Source organism: Saccoglossus kowalevskii, chromosome 10, assembly GCF_978046115.1.
Source record: "Saccoglossus kowalevskii chromosome 10, keSacKowa6.1, whole genome shotgun sequence".
NCBI lineage: Eukaryota > Metazoa > Hemichordata > Enteropneusta > Harrimaniidae > Saccoglossus > Saccoglossus kowalevskii.
The window spans coordinates 31,932,157-31,956,303 of NC_140650.1; the positions used below are offsets into that span (position 1 = coordinate 31,932,157).

General features: G+C 35.3%; 1 protein-coding gene across 1 annotated transcript in view; it reads right to left on the reverse strand.

Annotated features, from left to right (window-relative positions):
* LOC100368805 (serine/threonine-protein phosphatase 2A 55 kDa regulatory subunit B beta isoform) overlaps positions 1-23,878 on the reverse strand; it is a 43,902-nt gene extending 20,024 nt beyond the window's left edge. Inside the window, exons 1-4 of the mRNA XM_085504516.1 lie at positions 23,665-23,878; positions 23,454-23,519; positions 17,327-17,424; positions 1,535-1,700 (exon numbers count right to left, since the gene is read on the reverse strand). Coding sequence (XP_085360642.1) covers positions 1,535-1,700; positions 17,327-17,424; positions 23,454-23,519; positions 23,665-23,671 — 337 coding nt within the window. The 5' untranslated portion in view covers positions 23,672-23,878. The remainder of the gene's footprint in view (positions 1-1,534; positions 1,701-17,326; positions 17,425-23,453; positions 23,520-23,664) is intronic.
* Positions 23,879-24,147: the final 269 nt, after the last annotated feature.

The following is a 24,147-nucleotide window of genomic DNA, read 5'->3' on the forward strand; positions in this document are numbered from 1 at the left end:
TATAGATGGTGCTCTCAATATAGACCGCCACAGTAGAGTTTTGGGGGGCTAATTTGCATAATTTTTGGCAGATTGACTTCTCATGAACAAATTACCATCAAGGCACCCACACACCAAAAATCGCGTTTTTTGAGAAGAAGTCGTGCACAGACAGACGGACAGACAGATAGACAGATAGATAGACAAACGACAGACGCATTACAGAAACCCCATCCCATAGGCTCAGCGGACCCATGGTCTATTGAGCCAAAAATCAATTTAGCTGAGTACTCCGAATAGAAGCACAACTGTAGAGTTCTATCTGCATATTGACAAATCTTAACACCGTCTTTCTTTTTTTACTGCAGTTAAAATTGGACAAAACCTAGGTCAAATTAAATTAAAAATATTTTTATTTTTGATGTAGTATTTTATCAATAATATGTTTGAAAATCAGTGATATCTACCTTCATGTGATCATGTTACATGCATGCTACTAGTCATCTTAGATTTGTTTTATTCATTATTTAGCATACAAGAATTTATGGTTTGATGATGAATTACAAGAATTTCACTGAAGTAGCACTTCTGTGATAGTATGGTACAAAGATGGCAAGAATATTAACATGCTACACATTTAACAAATGCGCATGTCCAACCAAGATTGCTTAATGTCCGTTTTTAAGGGTAGAACACTGGACAAAAGTAAAAATATTGTCTTTTCTTTGTTTCCACATATTTAATACATTATGTTACATCAAAGAAAATAATTTAAAAATAGCATATTTTGTCCGTTTTAGGGCATATTACCATTGCTTCCTGTAGCAAGGATATACAGCATCTCAAAATTTTCCTCAGTAACATGGTGAAAAAATAGAATGTCAGGTAGTGTCTTACAAGGTACTTTTTATTAGGTCTAAAAGAATTGCAAAATAGACTATTTTTAGTGAGTTTTTAAGAGGAAATGTGTTTTTATTGTGGTCTATGGAAACAGCTGCTGAAATTACAGTTATCATTTCTCAATGAAGAGATTGACTGTTGACTAAAACTAAAATAATTAAATGTAGAAAGGTTTTGAGAGGAAATATTGTTACAGCTATAAGTGTACATGGAGAATACTCCAAAGTAGCACCCACCTCGTACCGTATTTCATTACAAGTAGCTTGAAATAACATTCCTCCAGTTGCTATAGTAACCTGGTTACCATGGCAAATGAAATGATGGATGAATTTCTAGGCAAGTTGAATTAACGAGAAGCAGTGAAGTGGTTGCTAGTAACAGCATCATTTGCAGAGCTGAACAAGATGTTTTTTTCTGGGTGGGGGTTGGGGGATCTTTCTACTGACATCAGAAATATAGACTTCCAAAAAACAATTATATAATGGGAAATTGTAATTTTTCTTGTGGTGAATGTGATTTTGTAACTCAGTAATTATTCAAATAAAGCTCTGCTTGGCAACATATGGAGAATAACGCCCGCTTTATTTATGGAAAGTAGGTCACTTGGCAAAAGAAAATCTATACACGTTTCAAGATTGATATATAGACTACTTACCGTTTGTTGATAACAAAAAATGTGCATTATTCTGTCTTTGTAGCCATTTAATCTTATTAATTTTTTCTTCTATTTCTAAACTTTTTAAGTAGTCAAATTCAGGTTCATGGCTCTGGAAGGTGCTGTATACATTATATTCCCCACGACGAGGACCAGAATTTTTTGTCTGCGAATTAAAAAAAGCAAAAATAATTTTGTAAGTATTTGTCAGAGCATAAAATGTTAAATTTGAATTTCAAGCAGTTTAGTAATTTCAAATACATAGAAGAATGCATATCAAAATGAATCATTTCTCTCCCTACATCATTTCATACAGCCTCAATTCCATCAAAAGCAATATTTCACAATTTATTTTTCACATTTTACTTCCCATGAACAAAGTCCGTAAGAGTTCCCACTTGTTTACATTTAGCGCTTACACTATGACTGGTTGCTAAGAACCAGTTAGTTGCGTTCTTAGATAAAATATTGGTGTTTTTCTCTGCTGTTATTAAATATGCATGTATGAAAAGAACGTTTTATTAACGCCATAAAGATAACGTTTCTTTTTCAGTTTAAAGCGCTAGTCGTCACACCACATTGTGTCAATATGGGACCCATAGTGACAAATACAACGCATGTAAAATACATTGTTTACATTAAATCATGCCACTCATAACAACTGTAAATTGTTAAATAAAACTTGTTATATTTATCAGTCAATAAAATTCACAAGACAACAAACCCATGTCTATAGATATTTATAAACCCAACTTTTTATTTAAATTCAAACTAGCCACTATTTATTACACTGTCAGTGTTGACTCCAGTGAAAATGAGGTTGGTCTTAATTTCAGATTATTTATTAATTTTATTTTAATAAAATCCATGTTAATAAAAACTACCCAAGAGAAACTCCGCTACAACTGATAGCCAGCTAGTGCTGATCAGCGAGACAACAAATATTGGTTGGCAATAATGTAAACAAATGAGAGAAACTCCGTTTAGCATAGCTAAATTATGAATCTAGGTCATCTCAGAACAAGTCTAATAAAAATCAATAAAATTGTATTGTTTTTTTTTATTGCACTACACACCTAAAGAAATGATGAAACATCACAAAAGTTAAACAGAAAACATTAATGCCATTCCTACACCAGTATTTACAAATAACAAGTCATTGTCAATGACACGTCCCCATTCCGTTCATATTTGAGTGACATATACATTCAAAGCAGATCATGACCGAAATGCACCTGCATATGTACAACACATTGTGCTAAATCTGAACAAAATCCATCCATGCATGACTGAGATCCGGTTCTGGAATTGTGAAAATACGTGATTTTGATGCATTTTCGGCCTTAAAATGGCCATCATTCCGCTATTGTTAAGCAGATCATGAAACAAATGCACATATCTATTTGTGACATGATGTACCATGTGTGTGTGAAGTTTGAACTTGATCAATCCAGACATGTCTTGGATACGGATCCAGAACTGAATTCTTTAACAAAATGGCCGCCAGTCGGCCATTTCGAACTTGATCCGAAAAAAAAAGACGTGCATCAAGGTCCTATTATGTTTAATGTATGTACCAAATTTGAACAAAATCCATCCATGCATAACTGAGATACGGGTCCGGAATGGTGAAAATGTGCGATTTCAATGCATTTTCGGCCTTAAAGCGGCCCCCATTTGGCTATCGTTAATGAGATCATGAAACAAATGCACATACATATTTGTGACATGATGTACCTTGTGTGTGTGAAGTTTGAACTTGATCAATCCAGACATGTCTCGGATACGGATCCAGAACTGAATTCTTTAAAACAAAATGGCCGCCAGTCGGCTATTTCGAACTTGATCCGAAAAAAAAAATGACGTGCATCAAGGTCCTATTATGTTTAATGTATGTACCAAATTTGAATGAAATCCGTCCATGCATAACTGAGATCTGGGTCCGGAATGGTGAAAATGTGCGATTTCAATGCATTTTCGGCCTTAAAGCGGCCCCCATTTGGCTATCGTTAATAAGATCATGAAACAAATGCACATACATATTTGTGACATGATGTACCTTGTGTGTGTGAAGTTTGAACTTGATCAATCCAGACATGTCTCAGAAACGGATCCAGAACTGAATTCTTTAAAACAAAATGGCCGCCAGTCGGCTATTTCGAACTTGATCCGAAAAAAAAAATGACGTGCATCAAGGTCCTATTATGTTTAATGTATGTACCACATTTGAATGAAATCCGTCCATGCATAACTGAAATCCGGGTCCGGAATGGTGAAAATGTGCGATTTCAATGCATTTTCGGCCTTAAAGTGGCCGCCATTTGGCTATCGTTAATGAGATCATGAAACAAATGCACATACATATTTGTGACATGATGTACCTTGTGTGTGTGAAGTTTGAACTCGATCAATCCAAGCATGTCTCAGATACGGATCCAGAACTGAATTCTTTAAAACAAAATGGTCGCCAGTCGGCCATTTCGAACCCGATCCAAAAAAAAAAATGACGTGCATCAAGGTCCTATTATGTTTAATGTATGTACCAAATTTGAACAAAATCCGTCCATGCATAACTGAGATCCGGGTCCGGAATAGTGAAAATGTGCGATTTTGATGCATTTTCGGCCTTAAAATGGCCGCTATTCGGCTATCGTTAATCGGATCATGAAAAAAATGCATGTGCATATGTCCCATATAATGTGTGATGTATGAGTGAAGTTTGAACTTAATCGGTCCATGCATGTTCGAGATACAGGTGATCACGGACGCACGGACGCACACAGGGCAAAACATAAGTCCCCGTTTTCGGACTGCGTCCGAACGGGGACTAAAAAGTGGTATTAATATTTATGATTAATCATGCACAAAAAATGATATGCATTATGCAACACATCATTTATGATCTTGAATGGCTCAGGCAAAACTTTCTAATTTTATTATGCGACTATTCTTTTTTCTTGTCGCAGAATTTTACGAATTTATAGTTTCTTAATAGGATTACTGTTCAAGAAAGAATAATATTGTGAGGTTTTATTAATGTGTTTCTTTAGTTTCTATGAGGTTGTAATTTATATATATCTGTATTTTTGCATCTGTATGTGACCAATGTTCAAACAACAAAATTTCATCAAAATCCTCAAATAACTAAAGACAATATTCACCCAATATGTTTTGCCTTGTACCAAATTTGTATGACTATCTGGGAAACAGGATAATACGGTAGTATGGCAACCAGTCTGACATTTTGAATTAAATTGAGAAACAAAATTACGTGCAATAATTACTCTCCATAAATTGTGTCAATACCTACACAGTTCTGGCATGCTTGAGAAACGGCATGTTCAAATATTGTTTTTGATGTCTTGAGAATAAAATTGCTATCCGTTGGTCAAACGGAAAAATAAAAATTGATAATTACACGTCTCCCATTTTGATTAAAATTGGTCCAGAAATGAGCAAGAAATTATGCCTATACAAAATATGAACAATATGAAACACTAGGTACTGAGCAATGATTTGCTAAAAAGGTTCACTAAGATCATAAAATATTTACTGTCACAAGATGGGCCCATGGGGGAGCCATATGTTAATTTCGATTTGTTTAGTTGATAAAACTAATTTACAATCCTGAAGACAAATGCCTAGCATTCATCTTGTTTTTCAATAGAAACAACACCCGACTGCATTTCAGATTTTGCTACAGAAAATAACCATAATGATGTAAATGAAGTTACAGGTATAATAGATAATTAATTGCATGCACTTCTAGGTTTCACCTCCAGGGAAAGGAGTTAGCAGCAGGGATACTATTACAGAGCCAAAGATACTGATTATAAACTGATTGTAAACTGCTACTACAAGACAGAAAGGGAAGCCTGGCTAAGAGAATGGCTAACTCACCCACAGAGTTTACAGTGAATTGATCACCATGGGATAGTTCTTTTCAAAGATTTGAAATAAAAAGTTAATTTATTTCAAGAGGCATTTTCCAAAACACATTTATTATTCATAATATTTGCACTGCACAAGTTTTTTTTTTTTTTTTTTATATCATACAAATAACACAGAATGATAATATTGTGAGTTGGCTGGCATACATGTAGTAGATCAGGATAATTGCATGAAAATCTAAAAATCTGGGTCTACAATAATATTCCGTTACCTATAAACAAATTTTACTCAAAATCTGATTTGATAGATGTTCTTTAATTAACCATAACTAGACAATTTAAGATAGCTAGAGTATTACATTCATATTTGTTTTCATCTCTTGATTGCGACTAAATGGCTACAAAAAGACCCAATAAAGTAAATATTGTTAGAATCACCAGGGTTCAAGCTTTTTAAAAATGTGTATTTTATGTGTGTATCTATGTTCTGTGACGTGTGACTTTTTTTTCACATTTCCTAGTTGTCTTAGGGAAGAGTAGGAAATCAAACGGGCGGTGCACCGCGGTCATTACCGCGGTGGTGGTGGGTGCTCGCCGGTCGACCGCATTCTATGCAAATTTATGCATAGATTCCATGACCCCGGTTTACCGCGGTCGTGTGCGGTGGGCTCGCACAGCAATTCACACTTATTGTCAAGACCATTAATGAACACAAAGAACTGGGAAATTAAAAGGATCACAAAAGCTAGGAAACTAGTCTATAATAGTTCACATTATTTTATTTGCCTGAGCTTTGGAATAAAATCACAAAACGATCCAGAAAGACGTAGTGATCAACATAATATAAAATAAGATCGCATTATTTTGTGAATATATATCATGCATGGTCTCAGAAAATGTTTAGAAAGATTAATGTTTCGCGTAGACCAAATATAATCACGCATAAGTATAAATTCAAAGTGTTTTAATACATTGGTGAGAGGTCGCATTTACGTGAACAAGAACATGCACTAAGAAGAAAAAGCAAGCCAAAGTCGAAACGGGGTGTATCATGGACTTGGTACAACATGCGTTGCGACAATTGAGTGATCGTCGACATCATTTTGGGGCACAATTGAACTTCAAGTACGTTGCGAAACTTGCTACGCGGCGATTCTGACATCAAGTGTGTGTTGACCGAAGTTTGACCCCCCAAGTCACGCGCTGAACTGGCGCGTTACCTTAGCAACCCTTTTCTTTCTTGGTCCGCGCTTCGATCTCGTAAATTTGTTATCATACGATATCCGGCGGTACTGTAATAACACAACTTGTATCCAACTCTGTATTGGCTTTGAATATTTCAACATCGTTTACTTAGTGTGCTGCTTTTCTAATAACGCAAATATGTTTACAGTATTGGACGGGCTCTAAATATTTCAACTTTGCAATGTATTACTTTTATAATAATTACGCAAACTAAGTTATTTTTATTATTGTTGGGACACTAACCCGGGCTATTGGGTCTGTGAATATTTCAATATTACCGACTTGATAATGCGTTGTAATTATTACGCAAATATAAACATGGGCGCATTTACTAGTAAATCATTGAAAAAGATAGTCAGGTCCCGGAGTCAGGTGTCTAACGAAAGTCGAGAAAATATTTTAAATACTTGTGACTCATCGGTGAATTATTTTATTCGAAATAAAGTGAATATGTAATATTAACCATACAATAACATACAATATCATGCGTAATGTTAAATTTTTCTATAATAAACTCGCAGCGCACTTCGATCGCATTATTCACGTACATTTCGACTGAACTCTAATAACCACGTGTTTGAATTACGTGCGGCAATGGGCAATGACCTCAATGAGTTCACGCACTGACATTTAAATTCGGGCCACCCAGTTTGACGCAAAACGATATAGTTACTTAACATTTGTTCAAAAAATCGGTAAACTCTCGCGAAGAGTTAACTGAAAGGCAACGTCGTTTTTGACCAAAAAAACAAAAAAAAAAAACACGTCAATACAAGATTATGCGTGCAAGGTTAGATTTATAGAACGTACATGACCGCTTAACTCGCACGTGAAACACAGGAGACATTTTAGTTCGTTCATTTCTTGTTTACCGATCTTGAACTTTTTGTCTGGAATGCGATACAGGCAAAGAATAAACATTAATGATACCCACCGTTGTCAAATCAACAAGAGGCTCGAATCAGGAAGGCTCGGCTATTTAAAACTTCGTAAATAACATTCTTTTCATGTGGTAGACTTTATTCAAGTGTAACAAACGTAAGTGAAATGTATGGACGAGTCATAATACTCGTACCTTCGAAAGTTACGACTTTTACTACTGGAATTGGTGATAAATACATGCATAAAATACAACATTGTTTCACGCAACAACAATTCGTATACAGCATTGGACTTATGGATTTTTTATATTAATAAAATACGTGGGCCGATAATATTACTATATGCTTAGTATTTCCATGCCAGCGATGCTCGTAACCTGCTCGATTTAAAAACAGCTATTTGAAACAAAGACTCATGGAATCACAAAGGAAACTGTTAAGTACGTATTTCACACCTTTCCTGCGACCGCGGTTGCAACCGGTATCGGTGGCCACCGCGGTAGAGACCCCTAATTATAAGCAGTCCGCGGCTCTCCCCGGTGTACCGCGGAGAGCCGCGGTGATTACCGCGGTGAACCGCCCGTTTGATTTCCTACTCTTCCCTTAATCAAATGTGCCTCAGCAGTTGTATCCATGTGCTGCGTTTTAAAAAGTTTTATTCACATTGCCATAACTAAACTATCACACGTTAAAAATTAATCTATGAAATAAGTAGGTTTGAATAGGGCTGGAAAGAACAGGCCGGGTTATACCAAATTTGACGCAAGTGTTTGAATATGAAATCACCCCTAAACAAAGAGCACCTGAATACAAGCTACATATATCAATGACCAATTGTAAGAACACAAAACCATAGAAACTAATATCCTTGGGAGTGGCTGAATTATCTAATTTATAGTATGATACAAGTAAAAATTATGATAATTTGAACAGTAGATGTTTAATTTTCTCAAAAACGAGCGAAAACAAGTCGAGTCAGCCAATAATTTATATACTGATGAAATGACTAATTCCAATATATACATTGTCGTTTACCCAATAGCTAGTAACCATTACCAAGAAAATATGAATTGTCTTGCACTCACTCAAATAGATATAAATATCATTACCTGTGGTGGTGAATAAACATTGCATTGTCTTTAGTTACTCTTTGAAACTTGTACGCACTTGTATTTTAGCAGATACTAGCGAGGTTGCCTTGCCCCTTCTCAGAAAAGCTGAATTGTAACCAACTTACGTTACGTTACATTACTGTAGAATACTTTATTTTCGCTTGGAATTTATTTTCGCTAAAGGGACGATTCCGTGAAAATAAAATCCAGCGAATATACTTTTTTTCCTATATTTCACATTAAACTCATGAAAAATCAGTGAAAATAAATTCCAAGCAAAACGCCCAAAAAGCCTTTTCAGCGAAAATTAATTCCAGCGAAAATAAAGTATTCCACAGTATATGTTATTTCGATTTCTGCATTTGAAATTTTATAGTACACTATCAATTGAAAAAGAAATTTGAAAAACATAATTTTCAATGCAAATAAGGAAGGTCATAAAGGTCACCCAGAAAAGAAATAAACAAAGAGGAGACTTATTTTTTTTAAAGGTGAAGTGTCTGCCCTGAGCAAAACAAGTCAAAGGTGCTCTTCAAAAGAACAGTAAAGGTTAAATTAATTTATACTATGAGAAAACTAAGTACCTTGTAACCGAGTATCAATGGCGATACAAAGATGCATGCAACAGGGAAACTGTTCATGCTGCTAACATAGAAAGAGGACCTCAGGGGGGGGGGGGGGGGGGGTTATGGTCAAGCCTTACCTACACAAGTTCCAATGGAGCTGACATTTTAATATAAATGTTGCTTTTTTTTAATTAAAAATATGCATTTTTTCATTCAAAGGGAAGCAAATATTGCTGATACAAAAATATAGCATATCTGTTTATAGAATTGTAAACGACTAAGACTGTTTGGAAATGTTAGAATGTTTGTTTCTTCAACTTGACTAATTTTGAGTCCCTCACAACCAATTTTGTTTTTGAGAAATCTAATTAGATCTAATCTAATTAATTGCCCATTGTGACAACCATGAAAATAAATACAGAAATCACAATATTACACATACCGTATTTGGTAGCGAGAAGAGTTTGACGACACTTTTGAATAAAGCATTCTCTGTCTGTTATTGCATTCAAAACCTTAATTTAGCGTATATGATTCAAAAGCCTAAATATAGAGGGACAAGTTTGCACAAACTGGACAGTCATTGTTTATATCATTACCATGCGACAACAAAAAATGGTGAACATTGTTAAAATGACTAAATCCTTGATTGTGAGAGCATACTACAGAATTTCCAGGTAAAATTTGCACCATGCATTGTCCATAATCAAGTCCATTGAAATGTGTCCCGATAATAAAAAACTATTTTTCAGATTTCTACGCAGGTTTGTTTCAAGTGTTAAAAGTTAAGGAAACTAGTGGCATTTCAAGTCTTGTACTGCTTGAAAAGTGGCTTCGATTTTTAGGCAAACGAACAATGAGGGATAATCCTCGGAATAAACATTAATTGTCCCACTGTACATGTTGACGTTTACAAACAAGCTAATCCTTCAACTGTCTCTGATAAGAGATCTAATAAATTATGATGAAACAAAAAGGCCGATGTTTGAAAAAACAATTCGCTGCTACAAGAAATCACAGAAACAGTCCCCTTTTTTTTAGTTACTGCTCGTGAATTATTGGTGCAAGAAATACTAGATACTGGGTAAGTATTGCTCAGTTACAGCAGTGGTTCTGTCCAAACATACTAAATAACACCTACATGACATTATAAAGAATGCAATCCACATCAACGCAAATTATAATACTATCACAATGTACACGTTTTACTTGTTAGTACATTTTGACTGAAGCAATGAAATTATATAAAATTTATATTAAATGGTAAGCAGTATATTACGTATACAATTAATGTAAAATATATGCAATGTAGTATTGTATGCGGATGCGGTGCATTCTTGATTTCAGGTATCTTTCGTAAACATCTTTCCTATATTTTTGTTTGGCTTAAGGTAGAGATGCAGTTTATTTGGCTTGCTTTTTAATTGAGTAATGAGACAATGAAGATGGTATTATATATCCAGCATGTTATATATTTTCTGAAAGCTTATTATACAAACTTTGTAAAACTTGTCTTTATTTTAAATATCCAGAATGCGTTTTTGATTTTGGGTCAAAAATATGCTTTTTTGGACAAAAGTGGTTTAAAAAAAATTAGCTCAAAAACTTCAAGTCCGTTTGTGGGTAAAATTACATCACTGGATACCTTGGTATACTACTAATTCAAATGCGTCCACTCATCTCTCTAACGGCTTTCAAAGTCGCACAGCATGACCTCAAAGTTCACTCTTTTCTATTTTTGCATAATTTATATATCCATGTTAATTGCGGACTTGTTATTTTTGTTCCACTCGTCGTAATAAACTGTCCGGACGCATTTTGAAGGGGGAACACCTTGTCAATAAAGTGTGAAAATTTCGAGGCAAATGGCCAAAGCGTCTATCAGCTATTTTAATTTAAATCCCAAGAATTCACCAAAAATAGAAGACGAGAAAAAGGCTAATTTGCATATTTGCGCGTTAAACCGGGAATTACTGCTTTGTCATACTTTCTAGACTATTGAAATTGAAAGTTAACGTATAGACATAGACATTTTATGTAAAATTGTTGGACCAGAACAACTGCTCTTGATTATATAAATCAGAAACACGTCATTCATACCAGTGTTTTGATGGGGTCGGTAAAAACACGTGTCAATGCCCAGTAAACATGACGTCATCTCATGAATAATTAAACAGGGGGCGGTCCTAGGAAGGTGACTTTTTATCACGATCAAAACATCATGGCTTCTCTTCGATGTATTTTCAATAAAAAATCTACGAGTATTTCAGAGCCTATGGTTTACCGTGAAGAGTACAATGTGGGATATTAAATTAATTATCCTTGATGATTTTTATGTAGTATTTAGAACCAACTCCAGGAAGCGAACGCACAATAATGAATAATTGCGTAATCCTAGAATCGAAACGCGAGGCACAGAAGTTTTGTTTAGCGTTTCCAATCCCATTTTCCCCACTGCAACATATTTGTTAAAAGAAATATTTGAATTCTGTTCGTTTTTTAAGGAGGCAATTTTTTTATTTTTTCCGATTTTGGTAACGCCTTATTCAGGGATTTTCTAAGACAGTCGCAGACAATCAGCGCACGGATGTACGTACTAGTACAAAACATGCTGTTGAACTACCGGCGACGGTCGCTGCAAGGAGAGAGCTCCAGCTCCTAACGTAAAAGTTTTAAAATTTCGACCGGTTTTAAATAATTTGTGTTGGAAATCTGACATGACATGAGTGCAAAATTTAGGTGCATTTTCGAGCGGTCGAATTTTTCTGAATAGAAATCAGCAAATGAAAAAATAGGAGTGCTAAACAGTGTGCTCGTTAGTTTAAAAAAATGGAATGTCCGTCAAATTGACGTAAACTTCCCCATTTTTCACGGAAAAAGCAAAGGTCGTGGCCGAGTTGCAGGCTAAAGAACTCAAAAATCAAAACAAAATCATCAATCAGTAAGTATTATGACAAGGAAAACAAAACATCAGACGCGGAGAAGCGGTCAGCGCGTCAAAAGAGTTGTTAATGTATCAAGTTACATCTCTCTGTGATTTATTTTTCATTTCATTTGGTTGTTTTCAATTAATTTTAGCGTACCTCTGCAATTTATTTTAGCATTGTCAGTTGTTTGCTTCATTGAATTAAACGGAGTTCGTCCGGTTGCAAACAAAGCTGTCTCGCACCACCTAGCACCTAGCATTGGACAAAAGATACACGAAAGTTTGTATCTCCCCGACCCAGTGCAATATATCCTGTTAGAATCACAGCTCACGTGTCCCTTATTTGAGGGACCAGATTCTGCCGTAAATTCGGGATGGGATTTAGAAAAAAAATATGACTTTTAAGGTGTATTTTAGCGTCATTTTCGGACATTTCAATCATTCCTGATGCCTAATATAGAGTCTAAGTTTTACCGTAGTCATTGACGCCTATTCAAGAGTATGATGTTTATTGTGACTAGCGTGAATGGGTAAGCTTCGTTTCGACAATGAGCTGTTATCACTGTGAACAATGTTAAATTATTCTTCACATGCTCAGTTTATTTTTTGAGAACAATTATTTCAAAATAATATCTCTCAGTCAATCAGAAACTCGGATTCACGCCTTCAGGGCAAGTCACGTTTGGACGCTCACATCGATTTTGTTTTTCGTTCGGCGGGCTGATGCCTTCAGTGTAGCTTTTGCCTCTTCCGACATAGAAATCATCTGAATCTTCTTTCTACCTCTCTTTCTTTTCACACCACGCATAATGTAATGATAAAAATTAGGAAAAAACGCTGAGGAAATATAATGTTTGGTTTGCTAGCGAGCGATAACTGATTCGAGAATAATTGCACATGCGCGTGAATTGAATGAACTATGACCCGTACAATCTCGATATGCATATTGTCAATCAAGGGTCCTGTTATTTGCTTACTCATGCAAATTAGGCAATTGGACATAAACATTGCCACGTGTGAGTGTTTTTTATTTTTAACCAGAAAATAAACAGCAATTTTAATGGTGTTCCAATAAGAATTCATTGGTCAAATTTTCACAGAATGTTCTTTAGATAAAAATCTATATAAAAAACGAAAAAAACTATTTTTGATTGAAATTCACAAATAAACTGCATCTCTACCTTAATTAGTATATGTATTTTTGGAAATTGTACAGGTCGTGGAGTACAAATGTAGATAGAAAACTGGGACGATATGCACCTAGTCTGAACACTACAATGAAAACTTAGTAACCCAATACTGTTAGTCAATATTTGTACTATACTGTACTATAAGTAGAAATTGAAGGCTTGCATGATGTTACGTAACTGTCGCTACACTAGAGTAAACTACACATTACAAGATATCTGTTCTTCCTATCACGGAAGTCAGTCCTACTTCCCTCCATTTCCATTTATTGGTAAATTGGTAATGATAGTATACATTTTCCGACACAGTCAATTTTCTAGTGTACACTGTCTTTATTTTACCAAAAACATATTCCGCAACGTGGTAGTATGTAATACTAAATATGACATGTCAAATAATTCGTGTGTAACTCAGATTATTCCCATCTCATCTCCCCTATACATTCGTTTCACTCACATTTACAAATTTAAGAAGGTAAATTAAAAGCCCGTCTAGCCAATAATAACAACATAAAAAATCACGGGAAAATGTCAGTCAGTCTCCAATAATAGAGTTACACGGCAAAATATCCGTTGTTAATCGAAGGGAAGCACCGTGACCGGTCGGTGTCACGATAATTAACGGGAATCGCTGGAGTAAAATGCATCGCACTATGCAACAAAACAGATGTTTAGTACAAAGTAACAACAGAGTTACGTAAATCCATACGTACTATTGGCTAGCGGTGCCCTCAAAAGTCGACGTCATGGCAACCAGCTAGACAGCTTTTCATTTTTCTTTTGTTGCGTCTAGGTCTCGGCGACACTTACCGCATTGGCATTTTAATTAAACAAATTTTACCGAAGTTTGCGTGAACACAGGACAGAGAGAACTTGATGGTTATGTCTTAGTTAAAGCGCGGTTATTATATTATCTAATTCGAAAACATACTTGTATAATTTTATGTTGCTGACCACATGGTTTTAGCATGGAGGTTTTAGTTACGACATTGTCATTGACCTCTGACTGAACTGTGAAAAGGAAACATACATCATGCAACGACTCCACGTACAACAATTTTACTTTGTCTAGCATTTTACCTCTATGAACGCCGTGATGACGGTTTATACATTGGAATTTAAGTGAACACAAACAGTTTGTGACGATTATTTTGTCACATAATGAGACCCGTTTTCCAGATCGATGCAGGGGTGAATCAAGACATCGGTAATATAATGGTGGACCAGGGACCGACTGATTTACATGCATGGCAAAATTACTCGCATATCATCAAAACAACATGATAACATATATTTGGAAATCCTGTTGTCACTGAGGTTTCGGCACAGAGTGTTTTTGTTTTGTTTTATTTTTACAACTACCAATGATATGAAATCGACAATCAGATACACGTACACATACCCACGCAAATCTCACAAAACGATCAGGTCTGCAAAGATTAAGGTCACTCAGGGAAATAATTCAATCTGACAAATCTTAATGATGAAATCAACAAAACAAACATTTGTTAACTTTTCAAACAACACTCGTGTAACCACGCTGAAGTGATATTTTATGTTTTGGTGTTCCAAGAAATACCGGGCGCGCCGAGTTAAATAAGGCACGCCGTATTTAACTGACCGCGACGAGCTTGATCTTGGGCTCGCTTTTTTGAGGGCGAGCCCTTTAATGACCTCGCCACTGGCACGCCATTGGCGGGACATGGCCTCGCTTCGCCAATGGCGAGAACACACGGGTCCTTGTGTGCACATTGTACTGTATATGTAATATAACAAGCAGCCTATCGGCTGAGATAGCTCCGCTGTTAGCAATGCACATTTCAATTAAAGAACTGAAGACATCATTAGAAAATGAACAATATGTATAGTATCAAAGCAATCGGACTTGCAGTTTTAACAAGAAGTCGAAAATATCACTTTTTACCAAAAATGACAAAATTATTCATCAAAATTAGAGAATTGAAGATCATTACAAAATGAACAAATCTGAAAGACTTCTACCCAAGGTACATATACACCAAGTATCAAAGCATTCAGGCTTGTCGTTCTCAAGAAGAAGTCGAAAAAGTAAAATATTGACACGAACGACGAACAATCACTCATATGATAAGCTCCGCTCGACAAAGACGACAGCGGAGCTAAAAATATATATACAATTAAAACATTAAGCATTATTTTATATGCATTTTTTGCGTCTCTTATTTTTTCTTTTTATTATATTTTAACTTTCAACATTTAACTTTATTATATTATGAACAATATCCCAATTAAGGATATGTTTATCAATAAATATTATTACATAAACATAAAAATACATATCCTATACTTTTATACTGCCAACTACAGAACAAATCAAGCATACAGGTATATTTTTAGAATTATTAGTCAGTAGAGATTTAAAAATTTAACAAATCAGAATCGCTACAGGGCACATATACAGGATAAAACACATTAAAATAAACAATACATGTGTCATAGTATAATATTTGTATTCATTGTAATCAGACCTGATTCTACTCGCCTAATCACTCTCCTAAATCAAAACTCAGAATAAGCTAATAATCACTTTCCTAATCAATACCATTTTGGCGCCATATAAATAATTATTCAAGATGCTGTTTTCATGAGTTATTTTTAGTTCCCAGGATTGTTCAAAAAGCCAAAGCCCCGGTGTAATATCAGCTTCCAGATTAAACAGTCCTTTCTATTTATTCAACAATAGTAAAATGTGTATGATAAATATATTCCTCCGTTTGACTTCAGCAGACACTCGTCACTGCCAGAGTAGCATCAATCCTTGCCTATGGCACAGATTCTCTGACGATAAGCACTCGTGTATGTTGACGTCAGAGGAGTAGAAAATTTAATGAGCTGTTGCATAAATATCTCACAATCCTTCCAGTCATTTGTGAATCAGTGTGCATCAAAAAACACAAAGCATAGAACAACCAGAATTACCAAAACTTGCGGTTGGTTTTCAAAGTGAGCAAACATGAACTGAATGTTCTTCCACATGTTAGTAGTTAGAAAAAGTAACTGAACATACCAATTCAAAATTGTATTGAAAATCATAGATTTATAATCATTTTGCTACAAATGCCTTAACAAATTTGACTCCCACCTTTCAAACTGATGTACATGCAGACTAGAAACTAATGAATATACTAGCAGCATGTGCCAAGCTTTTCATTTAGACCCATAGGAGCAGCCTGCTTTTACCATTTCAAATTAGTTAATTAGTATGCAATTAGATAATTAAAATTAAGAGATTAATTAGAAACTTATCAGATATTCATCTATCAAAACAGTAAGCATGTACCAAGTTTTAATGCATTTGTGAATACAAATAAAAGAATGCCACAAGTGACAACTCAGCGCCCATGCACTAATAAGCGCCCATGCACTAATAAGCACCCATGCTAGACTAAGCGCCCATCCAATTTTGAGGCATTTCTGATGGCGGGGTCATGTTCGGCTGAATGCCATTCCTTACAAAATGCTCCAAATTTGACTGTCTAGTCATAAAACCTGGTCTTTGAGCATTTTCCGAAAAACCGGCAATCAAATTTATATGAAACAGCATGGATATCTACCACCGTGAATATCGTGTGAATGCACATTCGGAAATTTCATAGGTGATGTATTAGAAAAGAAACAGATTATTTAGTGTCTGGCATAACTATCAAACTTTACACAAATATGGTATAGATGACTTTCGCTGTCTTTATGTAGTTTGATTTGCATGATACCATGGAAACTTTTACATTTCATTGCGGTTTAGGACATGACATGTTATATTTTAAACTTTTATGTCCACCTATTATGTTCAATACTGAATGAATAACAAATCAAGGATTGTTTTGATGACAGAGTATAAAATATCTAAGCATAAATTTGTGCAAGGGTGGATAACAGTAATGATGACTGCTCACCATACGTTTGATACATAGTCTGACCGACACAAAATGCTGAATACTATACTTACTGCCTGATCGCGCTGGAAAATGACAACACGTCCACCCTTATCTCCAGTTGCTAGTAATTCTCCATCATGGTTAAACTCAACAGTTGATATAATATCCGCTGCAAAAAAATAAAAAAAAAGAAAATTAGCAAATCTAGGGGTGCCGCAATTAAACTGCATTGACAAATTATTTTGCATTGCCTCAATCTGGTATAACCTTATTGGAACTGCTCAGTTTATTCTCTGAAAGACAAATTCAGAATTTCATATCTAGGTCATCACTTGACTGCTCGCTAACAGCAGATGCCCACATACATGCATTATGCTTATTAGGTTCATCTCATTCATGTATATTCTATTAGATCTGTGTTTGCCGATCTAAAAATACTACTTCTAAAAAGAAAATTACGCCTCGCTAGGCACAAAGGTCTTATCAAGTGGCACAGAATCAATTTTCATATGTGATTCAAGATCAGCTTTATTCTTCAGTATCTGCTTTAGTCAATCTATACATTTTACAATAATTTTTAAAGCTATGTTACACTGGATACTAAAAATAGAAACAGCACAAGCCACAGAGGACATTACAAATGCATTACAAGTGTCGTATCTCGTGAACATTTTGCAATAAAGGTGTTACTTCATTAAGTTCAACTAATTTGAAAAAATAATACACTGCTTTCATAGGCCTCAATCATTGAATTCATACATTCACAAAATATTGTTTAACAATACAATAAGTTTATCATATCTCACAAACTGTATCTATGGTGACAAAAAAAAAAACAATAGTAGGACCACAATTCTTATTGTACAACTTAAGGTAGAGATGCAGTTTACCTGACAGGTATTTTAATTAGTTAATTAGGAAACCAAGATGACCTCCCTTGTCCACAAAACTATATATTTTCGGAAAGCTTATTGTATGAATTTTAAAATTTTGTTAGTATTTTTTTTATGGACACTGTAGTTTGAAATGTGCACAAAAATGAGCTTCTTTGGTCAAAAGTGATTTAAAAAAAATTAGCTTCTAAACCATGCTTCTGTTTCCCGTCAAAATTTGTTTATGGGTACACCTGTTTACTATGAAGAAAGTGCCGTCTTGAAAACTGTCTACCAGTTGTCAATTTTGTGGGGCAGCAGCTAAAATTTCACTACTTCAAGTTTATGCATAAATTAACACCCAGGCTAGTTGTCTGTACGATTGTTGTAACACTTCAACCAAAAACAATACCCCAACAACGTTTTGAAGATAAACACATTGTCAATCATTTGTGAAAATTTCAAAATGAAAGGTCAAAGCGTCTAGGAGCTATTTTTTTTAAGTTCTAGGATGTGCACTAAAAGGAAGCTGAAATAATTGCTAATTTGCATAACAATTCACACAGAAGTTTGCTAATGCTCATAACTAAAATGGCAGTAACAGTTCCAAATTTAAATGTATTATCGTTTTGTTATAAGTTAAATATAATGCATAATATGGAGATCCCATCATTTCTTTTTTTCACCATGTTTCTTTTTTATTATTTATTATGCTAAACATTCAAAAGAGAATGTTTGCACCTGTTATCTATATTTTAAAATCGTTTTTTGAGTATGTTCCACTCCCATGTACCCCCCAACCTGCATCTCTACCTTAAGGGGTTAGCATACGTTTAATGCGTTTTTTTTCAATATTTTTATTTTATTTTAAATTATTGATGGTTATGACAGTATCTATAACTGCTTTTATTCTAAACAAAAACTCCATATTACAACGATTATTTCGACATTTTTTCTATTTCAAAACATTGCCACGTGTGATTGTTTATAAACACCACCAACACAAGCACAACACTGGCAATTAATCCTAATTGAAACTTGATGAAAGATCCAATTTGCATACCAATACTACAAAGTTTACGTAATTACAGTACTCATTTCGCCCAGCTTTCCGCTTTTACACCCACAGCTTATTGCTTGATTTCCGGCCGCGTGGTCTTGTCTGACCGGTAACAGACAGCATTTTAATCGCTCTTTTTTTCGCTCGCTCATGAATAATTCAGAAAAAAAAAAAAAAGTGTCAAATTTAGTTATAGTCATAAATATTTGGTGGCCAGGCGATGAACAATTCGAAAATCAGGATTCACGCAGAAGTTCTTCAGGGCTGAAAATCGTCGACCCTACTCTGGGTTACCTTATTTCACAACTAACAAAGAAAACTGATTCGCCGTGGACTCAGCTTAGTTTTTCTTCTTTCTGAACTGAGGTCAAATCCCCTGGTTAGTCAAAATATACTGATGTTTTTCAGTGAATAATTGTGAAGCCTGTCACAGAACAAAAAAAACTATGTGAATCGAAGCCGGAGATTGGACGGTACGATGACCCTTCAATTAGCGTCAAATATGCTTTGTTACAACATCATTTATTTGCTGAAAGTCACAAGATCAGACCACGACCTGGGTCACAGAACAATATTTGTCCGTATTATCAACAGGATTTTGCGAAAGAACCACACCCACATTTTCAACCATTTACAGAGCGGAAGTTGCCAATAAATGTCGAAAATCTTGTGCATTCCATGTATTCGGATAAAATATATCTAGCGATTGCTAACAATGGTTATTAATATATTCCCCGATGCTCTTGGAATTTTTATTTTTTTTTATTTCAAGGTAATAAATGGCTAGTTGAAGTTGTATCGACTTCAAGGCGGCTGTTTCACCGTGAACAACCAAGCTCTGTTGTAGTTTTGCGATGTAAAATGAAATATATATAATAATAATACTTGTTTAATTATTTGGGTTTTCAGCCCACAAATTACGGAACATGATCCCCAGGAATTACGGTCAATGTTTTGTCTCGACTGATTGTGATGAATGCCGGACGTCGGGACCGACGCCCGTCCTAAACTCAGTATGGAGAAACCAACGGGAAATTGGGGCAAATTATTGGGGCACGGTCAACAGATGAAAGAGGAGATTTTTCTAGATATACTGTCATGAAAAACATGTAAAATTAACAAATACACAATGAGGTGTAATATTAGGTTTTATTTTAGGCTTAGATTAAATATTTTCTTTCACTCAGCTCATGCATGGAACTGCCATTTAGCTTCATGGTCCTTCAGCTTGTCTTCGCCTTGAGGAAAACAATAATTATACAAACCGTAAACACATTGCGAAGACAACAATCGGGGAAGAAAACCCAGACAACCATGTCCTACTTGTGTTGAAATACATTTTGTATTTCACGTCAGAATATTGTTGAAAATAAAATATTCAATCCAAGCCAAATCGAAGTCAAAAGGTCAGATTGCGTGCATATAATTATAGATAGTTAAAACGAAAAGTATTTGATCTTTTGTCGGCTGTTCAACATTTATAAAAACCAGTAAGAATTGTTAGACAATGTGAACCTCTGAAATTTTCTGCAAGCGAGCAGGCGGTGATATTTCGGAATTTTCGCCATCGAAAATAAAGCAGAAATTGTCCAGTCTAATTCAACAAGCGGTCACAAAAGCGAGCGGAAAAAGGCAAGTCATTGCTCTTGTTCGCACCACGGTTACTAAAAAAGAAACAGTGTTCGCACGTTTGCGACGACGTATCTCACTATCAGTTTTACAGTGAACAGTAATCAAAACAAACTTGAAGATATCTTGTGGACACGGCTTAAACCATTTTCTTTATTTGGAATAACTCCGCCTCCACACCATATTAGTAATATGCAAATCACTACGTCACTTTTGCGGGAAGTCATCACGTTGTTGGTTGACACACGGTAGGGCCGTTCTGAGATTTCAAAACATATTTCATCCTGTCTTTAACGCATATAACATTTAGCCCCGACATTAGAAGGCATTATTTAGTAGTTGGTCGCTATGCAGACATGTTTCAATAATTATAACTCCATATTTTTAAAAATTTTTAGGCCTAGTTTGAGATTCATTGACCTTGGACGTTTTTTGCATTTATCTTGAAATTGATTTCTACGTAGTTCTACAGATTCAGTACGCAATTTCTAACAAACGAAAGGTCAGATCGTCGCCATTTTTGATCAACTTTACCGCTATATAGAGTACTGGAGGAATGTTCCTGGATTTTGTTCTGTCTGCCTTCGTCTTGATTTTTTGCTTATTTTTATATAGAGACATGTTGTTTTTACTCAGGTATTTAACACGTCCAAACATTTGAAATAAGGCTACATAAAAACAAATTATAGTTGCAAAAAAAACGAAGAACATTGTACATGAAGCACCCCTCTATAATATTTACATAAAAAAATATATTCAGTCGTGCTGCAAATTAATTATTAATTGCGTCATTAACCGTTTTACTCCATTTTCGCGTATTCTTGTGATCACGCGACTTGATATTTGCATAATTTAAAAAAATTGCCACATTTCCAAAGTTTGAAACAAGATCTTTATTATGGTATATAACATGTATGGGTAAAATGTATGTTTCAATCTGTAAATTGAGGCCAAAAAATTGAACCAGCGAACGTATGCTAACCCCTTAAGGCAGTTTGAACTTAATGTATATAATTGAAATCTGATGAAATTGACATTTTAGACAGTTTTTTAAAGGTTTAGCATTCGTAATAATAATTACGTTTTCATCTCCTGTGAGAGCAAAATTGGGATATAAAAAAATCTCATCTCACTGACTCGTTTTGCTAATAAATTGAAAGGTGCCCCTTCCCATTTGGTATTCTGATGGCATTAAACCCACAATAATGAAAGCATGAAAAAAAAGACAATGTTCAATTCAACTTTAGAGTACCTGCAAAATCACACGATAATATATTATATTATTATATATTGAAAATATGGACATTTTTGAACACTGCATAGGGTATGATAATCTCTCCAGATTCAAAAAGGTGCACATGTAACTTGACTTTCATCATCACTATGCAACATTAAAAGTAAGTTTTATCCTTAACTCTACTATCAAGACAATAGCCCTGGATTCCGAGTTACCAGAGTGGGCGTTATTCACATTTGGTTGTTAGTGACCCACTCAAACAATGCTATGGATCCTGCTATAGTAAAATGGGCTATCCTCACACAAGAATTCCAAATTTCAGAACATGACCTGTCACTTTATCACCGACTATAGACTAATCTGAATCAAATGTGTTTAGGAATAATTAATAATATAAGATAATGCTTAGCAATGCCATTCAGTGACAGTATGGAGGCGTCACAAATCCCCCCTCCCCCCAGCATGAAGGGTTTCCCACAATTCCTATGGGGAATCTCAAGCTTTGCCTCCACAATGACCACTATATCCGAACGACAAAGCTAAACCGTTGTACATGTAGGTGAAAGACCTACTATAAAGAACTTAATAGTTCCTTTTGAAGTTAGCCAAACTGTTCTGTTGTAAACAATTATGGGTATTTTTAGGGGCAAAATTACACAAATGTTCAGTTTTGCTGAGGAAATACCCACAGTTCCTTACAGTTTGGCTTAACAATATGCTATCCTAAAAAATGGCATAATGGCTGATAAATAATTAAAACTTTTGTCTTAACTGCATCAATTTACAAAATGTAAATAATGTGTAGACAATCAAAAAAAGATCACTGAGTAAGATATACATATTTAAAGCACAATACTGCAGAGACAGACAGATATACCTACTAGTTGAGTTAGGCTATAATATATTGATTTAGAAATAGCAGACCTTCCAGGGTAGCCAATTACTGGTGTCAAAGGTCAGAAAAAAATCAACGCACGATTTACACCGGGACAAGAATGATTTGAAGCGTTACCATATGAAAGTAAAACAACTTGCACTAGACATCAACATAATATGACTAAGACATTTGACAGATTGTTTAAGACTGTAAAAAAACGGAGAAGCGGAAAACAGCGCGTGCGATTTGACTGTTGACTCATCGCAAACGGTAAATAGAAAAAGAAAGAGCGTCGTTTACCGGTGTAGGGGGTGAGCCTCCTACTCAATCACAGCGACTGGGAACTCTCCAAACTCGACAAAAATACAGAATTCATTGACCAAGTTAAGATAAATATATGACCTTGAACCAATTACTAAACCGCTAGTCCATGGGTAATTTTAGGTTGAATCTGACAGCAGCAAACGTCATGGTTGAAATAAATACTATCTGTCAAGCTTTTGGAAGATGTTTCAACACTTACCTTCAGTTACATCTTCTTCGACTGTTCCTTTGACCTGCGAAAAACACCACTGTACCTCGCCAGTCCCTGTGAATACACAACAGCAGATCGTCAACAAACATGTGCCTTACGTACATGTTCCTATGGTCCATATTTACGAATAATACGTACACTTCAAAGAATGACCATATACGTGAGCGATTGCAACAATGTAACGCCCATTCACACTTACCAGCCATGACACAGAGCAGAAATACGACTTTTAAAATACTAAGGAATGTCTGAAATTTCGTCTAAGTGATCTGCATCAGCTTTTTGGCAATGGATGGCGAGGATGGCGCTCAGATTCAGCGCCACAAACGTACGTAAACCAACGACAACTTTCAAAATGGCGCTTCACTACACGGAAGATACCCTGTATGACGTCACCTCGCCTCGTTATCAACGAAGGAGACAGGAAGTGCTGAGAAATGTATTCGGTGTCTACTCTTTTCGACATAAATTTCCTTTAAATATTTTAATAAATATGTTTTTACGTATGAATATATTTATCTGTTAAATTATCTCATAACATATAACTGACCTATCGAAAGGTGTGAAATATATATGATTGCTTTCGTGCCCTGGTATTATACTTGTCACGATTGCATTTAGTGGTTATCATAGGCAACATTATTTTCAAGGAAAAGAAACTTGAGAGGGGAATTTGGTGGAT